Raw genomic sequence first — 11,105 nt, 5'->3', positions numbered from 1 at the left:
CGTTATTTATTTATTTATTTATTTATTTATTTATTTACTTATTTATTTATTCATATGTCCAATGTGACCACAGACAGTGTATCTAGCTATAAGAGTCTGCATGGGTGAACTGATAGCTAAGAATTAGCCAAAATTGAGTTTAACCGTCAGCCAAGAACTGGCAGACTTTTGAAATGATAGCCGCCGAGAATTTTGACTTCCAAATAACTTGCCAATAACTATGTAGAAAATATGCTGCTAGCGAACATAGTTCGGAGCTCCTCGAACAATTTGCTTCTAGAAGATGATAAAAAGTGTTCGTTAGAAATTCCAAAGAGATTAGATTTACCGTAAAAAGTTCTTCTGAAATCTTCGGATGATACTCGACACTGTTTCGTTAATAAGAGGGACATCGTTAATACGATACTAAACCGCAAAAAACACGTGAGCTGTGAAGTAAAAGTTGACTGAGATCCATAATCCAGCACCACAATGCAGACCCTGAACCAAGATAACTAAATTGATGGCATCTTTGTCTGAATAGCATGAAATAGACACAGTTCATCATGACAATTTTCCAGAACAACATTTCGGACATTTTTCACCTTTATTTGATTTGCGAAACTATGCTGAATAACCCAATTAACACTATGATAGCACTTTTTAAGACTTTTTACCATACTCTTGTTAAAATTAGCCTGGGCCCATTAATCGTCATTGTTGGGCTAACAGTATTCAATAACGGGCTGTTATTGCCCATTCCTCCCGTTCCTCTGTAAATTTTCTCAGAGCTTCATGTAAGATTTGTACTAAAAAGTGCATATCCAAAAAGAAATAACATGAATTGAAACAGCCGATAGGATGCGAAACCTAACTCCTAATAAATTATTTATGAACAATGCTGCTACAATGCTGCTTTTAAGCAGCAAAAAAAAGTATTCACGACCGACATTTCAGTCTTCAGTTATTGACAAACGCAAACTCGAAAAAAAACAATCCTAGTTCTCGTGTGTAATACCTGAAAACTAGCTGTTGAGCTGTCCCACTAAAGCTAAGCGTATCTACACAATAAACTTTGATCGTTAGGTGGGATGCTCTAATGAACAATAGGAAGCTCGAGGGTTCTGGACCACTAAACTAGGTTCATGTACCGAATGTTCTGCATACTGCTAGGATTTGAATATCGGTGAGTTGCAAATTCGCAATTGAAGAAAGCACTTCTTTCATTGCGCGTTTGCCGCGGCAACGACATTCAATTCAAATCTTGGCAGTACTTTAATTGTCCAGCAAAGGCCTTACTGAAAGACGTATCTCCTGATTTCGTCCATTTCGCATATGCTGCACCTCGATATTCAATTCTTAATAGCAGAATGCAAGATGTTTATCACATGAACCTACTTAGCTCCCACGTGTCTCCTGTAGCTCTCAGTGGTAGCGCATCCGAACTAGTAATCGGAAGATCATAAGTTCGACTCCTGTTCGGAGTATTCCGATTTTCTTTTTTCGAGTTTACCTGTGCCACTGACTAAAAAATCAAAGTTGCATGAGCTTTCTTAAAAAAAAAATTGCGGAGACCAAAATTAGTTCACATGATATTAGTTTTTGTCTGTCTGATAAAAGACTTCCACCTCGTGGGGTTGAAAGTTCTTGCTTCCAGCAAGCAGGGCTTCTGCGTGGCTACTACTGTATTTGTAACCTGCCGCCTGTACGTAATAGTATCCAAAGTTAGCGTAAGAGTTTGTGTTGGAGCCTGCACTGTTGGCGATGTAGATATCATGGCCGCCACCGAATGTTGGTCCATAGCCGCTGTTGTCATATATGGCATTTTCGGTTACTTTGACGTGAAGCGTAAACGGTTCCAGGCCATCTCGGTTTTTAAAGGAAAATATGAAGCTGTGTGCTGAGTCCTTGTAGGAGCTAGCAGACGCTGAAATAAAATGTTAGTTTGCAATTAGGCAAAATCAGCCTCGACGACATTAAACAATTCTGCTCACGGCTTTTAGCGCTGCAGAAAGGGGACTGTTCGTAGAAGAGAAAGCTGAACGGTTCTCCCATACTAAGGTTGATTAAAATCTCAGAATACTTTATTTTTCTTTCTCTGGTCTGGATGATATGTGCGGCCCGCTTCTTCAAACTCTGTGTTCATTTCCAAATTAGGTCAATTTCCAAGCCTGTTTGTAGATCTGGGGTCAAATTAACAAAGTAAAGATTTATCCTACGTTTTGCTTCTTAGCAAAAGAATGTTGCAAGTCCAACGTACAATAGACTATTGTTAATAATGAAAATGCTAAGGTAGGCTTCAGTTCGTGAATTTGCCTCCTGGTTTTCTAAAATCCATAGGGCTCGTTCTTAGACCATAAGCAAAGTTTGCATGAATAGCAGTATAATATGACGGTGCACTGAAATGTTTTGGTTTCTTTTTTTCACCCTTTTCCTTCTGAGGAAGAAAAATAAAAGCTAAAGTTTTTATTAATATTAATGTAATGCCTTTGGCAAACCCATATCCAATTATACGATAAAGAGAAAATATCAAAATCTGATCAAGTTTTAGGTCAGAGCGGCCTAAAATCCACGCTCTTAGGTTCAGTACATCCCTATATAAATGTGACTTCTACAGAATATTAGCACTTTGTCTCCTTTTCTCAAGGTTATAAAACGAGATTATATCGGCTGCAATTATGTAAAGGGGAAAAATCTTCATGTTTGATATAAATAATCTATATACTCTACTTACTCCAGCTCCGGTCGGTATATCCTCCAAAGATGTACTCTCCTACTCTAATAAACGTCACTGTGGGACCCAAGTTATTACACTTTGAGTGGAATGTACTGGATCCCCATCCGTGATCTGTAGCTCGATAGCACAGCTTCCATTTAGCCGGCACTGTAGATACAGGCTCTAGCCAGGCTTTCAGAACTTCCCAGTACTTGGTTTGGTTTAGAAGAATTTCTGAAGGCTCGAACTCGGGCCCTGGAGGAGAATAAAGAGACTGAATCGAAACAATTTGAAAGTGCTACTCAATAAAAACACTCAGGCAGTTGTATTCACAGTAGGTTGATGAGAAAACTTGGGAGAATCTTAGCACGGATGTAAATTCATTTGTGGCATACGCACGTAAGCGAGGTATTTGCATTTGATGTTTTCTAAAATCGTTTAAGGCAATACTGAAATGCTTCGCATAAATGAGACAAGATTCACACGAGCACATTTTCCCTGACGTTTTTCACAAATCTTACTCGGTGGTGTGTAAGCAGAGAATAATCTTTCCTCAACCATTTAACCTTGATAAGTGTTTTGATTTGTCTCGCATAAGTGATAAGTTTGCATGGTGACCACAGCACAGACTTCTACACTCGAACAAGTTTTATTTAACGCGATTGTTTTGACAATTTTTCCTTGTCCGCGTGTAAAAACTGAAGGGGTTCCTGGTTTTGTGTTACGCTCAACAAATTATATTTTCTTGTGCAGTACACTAAAAAACCTCCTTGACAACCTTTTCTTTCTGACTGCAACACACTTTTTGCCCACTGACAACTATACATTTCCCTTTTCTAATGTCTCTTCTTTGACACGTCTCGTTGTTCAAGAAGTGGAGCGCCAGTCACTCTTTCGCACACACTTCACCATAAAGTTTACCATATAAAAACTTGTCAAGAAAATCTTACTTTACGTTCAGTGTTGGTTTTGCTTACTAACAAGGGGATAAAACTGGTCAAATGCAAACTTTTCAAGCAAGACGTCTTCGTATAGAACCAGCTAACTCGATCCTAAATTGTTTAATTTCCCGTTCGTTTAAAATACATCAATAGAGCGTTTTCATTCACGTGACTACCGGCCATTTTGGTTTACTGAAACAAAAGAAAGCATTTGCATAAAAAATAAAGTTCAATTCCCAGAGGTTTAGTTTGGGACACCAACATGGCCGCCATTTCTTTGTTTTGGGACACCAACATGGCCGCCGTGACGTCATGTGAAAACATTCTATAGTGAAGGACTGCAGACCACGAATCCAGGAGACCTCAGAGCTTTACGTGTCCATTTTAACATGCTTATTGAGTATGACATTACATCGCACAACAAAATACGTTTTGTTCATTTGCAAAAAATACTAGTTTAAGGTTGGGGTCAACCTGAAAGCCGTTTCCACGCCGCTTAAAATCGGTTTAATGGAAACATCTCGTTCACGTTTCAAGCAATCCAAAAACTCTCTGCTTATCCCGTGAATCTATGTTGTCGGGTGTTTTCTAAATTTTTAGGTGAATTTTGGGTATAATTGGGAGGAGATAGTTTTTCTAGAAGGATTGGTAAAATTAAGAGAAATGAGAAATATTGAAGATTTTGTGAAGTTTTAAAATTAGAATTTGTAGTTAATAATTAATAGACGGATGCCAAGTTAGTCCACTAGCAACCTGGGGTGCTCTTGCGTGGGTATCAACTGTCTGTTGGTGTTTTAAAAATCATTCTCTTTTTTTTTATCTCTTCTTCAAACCTCTTAAAATTTCATTCAAATTCACGTTTACCCCCACCTTAAGATATGGTTGCAATGAATTATTAGGCACCCCTTTTTACGTCTTTATTAAAACAAAATACTATTGAAACACCCGTCTATCTAAAAGATTTCTTGTCTGCATGGCAAGGAAGCACTGCCTACCTTCACATATTGGCTCTCCGTGGGTCCAGTTTCCAGTTTCGTTGTAATTACAAACTCTGACCTGAGGTCCTCGAAGCCAATAGCCTTTGTTGCATTTGTAAGTAATACTTTTCCCATCCCAGAATTCATTTCCTAATATGTAACCATTTTCAAGAGGAGTTGGCTCATCGCACAAACGGTGACCTGCAAAACAGAACAAGGTATTGAAAAGGAAACGAATGAATGAACTGAAGGCCGATCGGACGAACAGAGGAATGGATGGATTGCCAACAAAATGAACGACTAAAATGTCTGGTAAAGAAAGAACTTTCCGTTGTAAACCAGTGGATGGTATGGCATATCACACTCCCTCCCTGGATTAATCTATAAATAGGCTTCGTTTGATTGTTTCGTCCACAGGTTCAGTATTAAGAACTTTGAGTGGTTATATACGGAGATTCCTCAGTTAAAAACTAGTTAAAGCTTTGCTAACTTACTGCCCTTTCCAACGGTTCCAATATTACAAGGATTTTTCAATGTCAAAGATTACTTGTCGTACGCTTTCTTACATGTTGGCACGGTTTCGCTCCAGTTTCCATTGTCCAAGCACAGTCTGTTTGAAGGTCCTTCCAAGTGGTATCCTGTGTCACAAGCGAATGTCACCATCTGTCCTGCCCAATAGTTATTTCCAATCTTATAACCGTGCACAGGCACACCAGGGTCTCCGCAACCAACAAGTTCTGATGAAAGAAAAAATAATCTGTTTTACTTCAGAAGTCTGACACGGCAAGACCACTAGTGAGCCAAGGAAAGAACAAAAGGTTCGCCTATGATTGTCACCATACAAATCACTACGTTTTATCTTGCCACGTCAAGAAAATGTCCATTTGGACAAGAAAGAGAAGTGTTTCAAATAGATTGCTTTTCTTAGAACGGCAAACGTTTTTTGTTCATGGCCTCATTAGCACCATTTTTCAGAATGCATGGTGAAAAGTGTTTTGGTTACACTTTTGTTCTAACTACGGGAATGCAAATCTCGGCGTTTCAAATTTACTCAAATATAGAGATACAGTCATCTGGCAAGTATTTATTTTAAACCTCGATATCATGGGGCATTGGTCTGAATTAAACTCAGACATTTGTAAAAGACATAGAATACCGCACTGAAAGAGCAGACAATTTACAAGGATTTATTTAATACCTGCAGTGGTTGAGATCTCCGCAGTTCCATTGTCGTAATTTTTAAGGAAACACTTGTACACGCCCTGATCATGGGGACCAAATCTTGGAATAACAAGCTGCCCCTTCACCTCCTCGGTAGACTTTGTTGTTGTGTTGGTAGAAAGGATTACTCCATCCTTGCTCCATTCCAAACTTGGCACAGGGGATCCCCTGGCAGCACACTGTAATGTGACAGTATCATAGGCCTTTTTGACTGAGAGAAAGGGAGGCGGTGCGATGGTGATGACCGGAGACACTAGACGTAAAGGAAAATGAGGAATGAGAAAGAAAATATGACTTATCTGAGAGTTTGCGTACTCCAGTCTTGTTTGCAAGAAACATGTTCTTTTGATTTTCTCTATATCAAGATAGAATTGGAACACCGTCTTGATGACTTTTTAATGTGTTTCAGTTGGAAAACATTCGGGGTGTATGTGGAGGGGGGGGGGGGGGGGGGAAGGGAGTGGTAATTACATGAATTGGTTCATCTTTGTGAATGTTTCTACTTCAACTTTAATAATTTTTCATTCTTTCCAAGGTCAGTTTGTACAAATATGTATATATATGCAGCGTGACAGGAAAACCTAAAATGAGATGCCTATCATGAATATATATCTAAATCTTAAACTTCAAGCCCATTGACCTATTAAATGGTCGATATTACATCACGTGCTGTGATTTTATACGGTGTTTTATCAGCTGCTAAAACACTCCTCATTAGTATGCGGTGTTTTTCTCGTATGCTTATTTCCAACGTTCGCAAAACGTAATTGTTATGAACTCTATTGACACACGCTTTTCCAGGAATGTTTTTGAAGCCGTTCAAAAAACTCACAGCACGTGTTTTATCGGCGGGTCTAAAACCTGACTCTGCTGCGTCTCGTGGTTTTTAATTAACCCAATAAAACACTCCTGCTCGTTTTTTAAACATTACATCATTATTTTAAGTCACTTACAAACTGGGTTCACCACAAGCACTATCAACGCATACACGTGCCCAAGGTGATTATCTCCTCGACACATGATTGGTCCTCTATCTTCTTTCTGGATATCTTTGATGACAAGTTCTTTCCCAGCCCTTAAATGGCGTTCAACAGGCAATGGGCGAAACGAGCGAGTCCATTCTATCTTTGGCGGTGGATAACCAAAGATCTTGCATGATAAAGTGGTGTCCCAAGTTTCGTACGCCATGTGGTATACCACTGGAGACTCGACAAATCGAGGTGGGACTGCCAAAGAGATGTTTATACCAAATTAGTGCTAAGACAGTTACAGAAACAACAACAACAACAACAAAACAATAACCTGCAAATCTAATCAGCCACCATTTATCGTGGGAAAGAAGAGAAATGCAGATAGAAGAAAACAGAGGAAAACTAATAAAAGTAACAGTAAAACACGGACAACAAAACAACAGTAAGAATCTTGAAGACGATAACAACAACAACTGAAACAAATCATTTTCGTTAAATAGCAACGTCCTTTTCTAACCTTGCACAACAATTTTGACAGTCGCAGATTCGAAACCCAGGAAATTCCTTGCCTCACATTTGTAGAAGCCTCGATCAGCGAACTGAATGCTGGAAAACGTCAATGTTCCCGTCACTGCATTGTATTTATCACTGTCGAGTTTTAAACCATTCTTGTACCACGCGATCTCCGGTTGAGGGAGGCCCGTCGCATAACAGGGTAAAGAAACATTGTTTCCTTCTGTTGTTGTGAGGCTGGAAGGAGGTATCTTCTGGATTCTGGGCAAATCTGTAAAGTTAATATTGAACTTAATTTCTAATTAAGTTAATGAATCAATTGTATTTTCTTGCTGGACGTCTTACAAGAAATTAGGTTTCATTATACCCCACGGTATTGGTGTGTTGGGACAGGCTAGCATACATCAACATCTAAGACAAGCATCATTGATGGCACCGAGTCCAATGATCCAAAATGTCACAGTTTCCAGAGTAAGTAGTTCTTTACATTGTAAGTAATTTAATAGCAGTATGAAATCCTTGTACAGTGGAATTGTTTTGGCTTGGTTCATTATATTTGTAGGTGTTATTGTAATAAGTAGTATAGATTAGTACAGATAGATCTGGTTAACCTTAATTTTATAACTGATCAGGATTGTTAAACCTGGGAAAATGAAGTTGATTAACTTGACTTGATAGAGTGAATGTATTGTAATCCCTTCAGAAGAATGCATCTCTATGGAGTCGACCATCACTCTTAAAATGTCTTAGATTTTTTAAAACCGTTGACGTTTAATCATACACTCCTTTTAGTACCCTCTTTTTTGAACACTTGGTAAGGTGTTGTGTTGTGTACAAAAACCGTCATGAAGTTTCCAAAAGAAGCAGAAGTGAAACACGCGACTCCAGCCACACCAACCCTACCCACCCCTCCCCCACTATCTAAACGCCTATTAGAATACGTCATACGAACGCAAACGGCCCAGAGCATGTTCTTGGACACTTACTTTCACTGAAATTCAAATATCTTGATAATATTGCCAATATTATCATAGGGTGCAGAGGAATAAAATTTGACCTTAAAATTCCGTCTAAATTCAACGGACAGTGGCAACGCTTATGGAATTTATTGACCCAAATCAGTATCAATTACCAAATGATGGGATCTTGTTACGCGTCTGTTGAAATATTGTGTGGAAGATAAAAGTCGACAATGGTTGTCTGGGGCACGTTTCGGGGCGAAGAGACCCGAAGAGAAGCTTTCCGGACAAGGCGCGAAGTACAAAGAGGAAAAACCAATGATTCGGAAATCTTAATCTAAGAAACTGCTCGCGGTATAGCCACCGTCCAGTTAGGCAATTGATATAATCTAGTTTTACCTATCTCCTGAAGCAGTTTTGAGATGTTTCCCGTAAAAGCTTTCCCGGGTCTTCCTCTGGGTCCCGCGGAACCTCTCTGACCGGGCGGGCCCCTTTTTCCTGACTTTCCTATGTAACCTGGGCGACCACGCCGTCCTCTGGGACCTTCTTTTCCCTGAGGGCCCCGCTCACCTGAAACACAACACTTCAATTATTTAATTATCAGGAATGCACTGGAGAGGATTAAAATGTTGTCCGCTGAACTTTTTCTATGAATCTCATGCAGAATAAGATGGAGTTTTCCGCATTTTCTAGTCAACAACAACACCAACAACAACAACAACAACAACAATTTATTGGGTATTCTCACATGAGTACATGGCATTACCTATAATAAAATAGGGCGAATATAGTATAACCTAATTACAAAAGGGTTTCTCACTAAATCAATATAATCCATACATGAATAGATATAGGCAGCTGTAAGTCTGCATATAGTAGGATCAACATTGTTAAAACGGAAATTAATTTTAGAATTATCGTCAATTATCGTCGAAGAACTTTGAAAGTAAATTATCTTAAAGGTGGCAATGGAGTATGAAATGCAATTCATGTCCCAAATTAAATTCAAAATTCTCACCCCTCATGCAGACGACGTCTTTTTCGGTGTCATTGTTGCCAGATTTGACAGTGACCTGTTGAAAAACAGGAAGAATGAAGCATAAGACTTCCTCTTGTCATGAAACCCAGTTGGTCTGAAAAACGACAGCACTGAGGTGCTGAGCCAATTTACCGCCATGCAAATCAATTGCTGAAGACCAACATATTTTAAATCATTTGTTATTCTATGGATCCGCGGTTTTCTTTTCACGTTTTACTCGGGTATCACAAGAAATTTATTGCTTCTTTAAACACAGAGAAATTGATCAGTTTAAATAGTAATAAACTAACTATATACCTGTCAGTTTGCTGAATTCCTCATGTACTAATTAAGTTTCGTTTCCCTGTCTGGAATCTCAATAAAAAGTTCTGTCACTGAGTTCTACTGATATCCTTGAAAAAGGTGCTAATGCAAAGTTTCCTTTTCAAACATTTCTGAGTCCAAATTTTCGGACATGTGTTTGCCTTTTTTTTTCTCAATCTTCGTGAAGTCTCTTGCATCGCAGCTCAGGTTATAAAACATTCTTTGGCACGCATTTTCGTGACCACGATATGAACTTACGTATATACAGGGCAGTATCATTCTCAAAAGATGCTATACAGTTTTTGCCAAACGTCCAACACTCTGTGTGTAAAGTTCTAAAGCACGATCATTCAAATGAAAGCTTCTGAGCAGTCCTTTCCTGTGGTGCTGGTTTGTGGTTCTAATCTTTTCAAGAGTCTGTAGATGAAATCCCGGCTAAAGTGTGACCATTCAAATGAAAGCTACTGAGCAGTACTTTCCTGTGGTGCTGTTTGTTATGGTGTTCAAGGTGGTTTCAATCTTTGAATCTGTGGCTGAAATCATTAAGAGGCACCATTCAAATGAAAGCTGCTGAGCAGTTCTTTCATTTGCTATTTATCATCTTGTGATTGATGGCTCTAAATTTTTCAGTCCGTGGATTGAAACAAGTGTGACCACGTAAATAGGAGTTCTTGAGCAGTACTTTACCGTGGTTTTTTGTCTTTTAACTACTGGTTTTTGTAACTTAAATTAATGTCGGAATAATTGGCTAAAATCAACTTAATTGCACATGTACACCACATACCTTAGCAGACGCTCCCAGACCAAAGAGTTTAACACAAGCATTGTGGCAGCTGACGCAGCTCTTAGATTCTCTATGGGATTCAGAGGACCTTTTCTCTCGATGCGCTAAGTCGTCATCACGGTTTTCTCTGGTTTCAGTCTGTGAAGTCAACGATGACTTGGTTTGAAGCTGGAAAACCTGCTTTTCTAAGCCTCGCGTCTTATAAACCACGAATCCGATAGTGGTGAGAGTCAATAAGAAGTTCACAAACACAGCGAAAGCCAAGAGACTGTTATTGCGTGATTTCCCTTGCTCCATCTTAGAACATGTCGTGTTTTCTCTGAACTCTTGGCTTCCAAAATACACTTTTTATAGGAAAGTCAGACAGGAACAAACTTGTTTCTCATCTTAAACGAGCTTCAGCAAAACGTCCTGGTGTTTGACGGACGTATTGTAAAAATACTATCTCTGGATCACGTAATTTAGCTGATTTTTTCACAAGGGAAAGCGCAAGTCATGACCCTTTCAGCTCTAAACAATGCATTGTTGAAATTTAAAGTTTGAAAAGAGCGAAGATACTTACAGCCACCTAATGAACGAAATCCTAAATAGCTTTAAATCCAAGTCATGAAAATTTAGATTTTGTTCAAAACTCATGATTTGAAATAAACCTCCCGTTCGATTAAGCATGCCTTTCAAGCACGTCTTCCTTTCAGCTGCCCT

At 39.0% G+C, this 11,105-nt stretch overlaps 1 protein-coding gene across 1 annotated transcript; it reads right to left on the bottom strand.

Annotated features, from left to right (window-relative positions):
- Positions 1-567: 567 nt before the first annotated feature.
- LOC146457021 (uncharacterized) lies at positions 568-10,844 on the bottom strand. Its single transcript, XM_085092436.1, has 10 exons — positions 10,404-10,844; positions 9,296-9,350; positions 8,677-8,847; positions 7,323-7,589; positions 6,788-7,060; positions 5,812-6,087; positions 5,180-5,350; positions 4,632-4,814; positions 2,714-2,950; positions 568-1,906 (listed from the first exon to the last, which is right to left on the bottom strand). Exons 1-10 carry the CDS (start codon positions 10,698-10,700, stop codon positions 1,575-1,577), a joined length of 2,262 nt encoding a protein of 753 aa, XP_084948562.1. The 5' UTR covers positions 10,701-10,844; the 3' UTR covers positions 568-1,574.
- Between the last annotated feature and the right edge of the window lie 261 nt (positions 10,845-11,105).

The sequence above is a fragment of the Pavona decussata genome, unplaced genomic scaffold (genome assembly GCF_977016875.1).
Source record: "Pavona decussata unplaced genomic scaffold, jaPavDecu1.1 SCAFFOLD_249, whole genome shotgun sequence".
NCBI classification, from domain to species: domain Eukaryota; kingdom Metazoa; phylum Cnidaria; class Anthozoa; order Scleractinia; family Agariciidae; genus Pavona; species Pavona decussata.
Note: the sequence above shows the minus strand (reverse complement) of the source record. Positions and strands in the feature narration are given on the sequence as shown.

Coding starts and splice junctions, on each gene's coding strand:
- LOC146457021 (XM_085092436.1), bottom strand. CDS start 10,700: ATGGAGCAAGGGAAATCACGCAATAACAGTCTCTTGGCTTTCGCTGTG. Junction 7,590..8,676: donor AAAACTGCTTCAGGAGATAG/GTAAAACTAGAT, acceptor TTAACTTTACAG/ATTTGCCCAGAATCCAGAAG. Junction 2,951..4,631: donor CGGAGAGCCAATATGTGAAG/GTAGGCAGTGCT, acceptor ATTCTCCTCCAG/GGCCCGAGTTCGAGCCTTCA.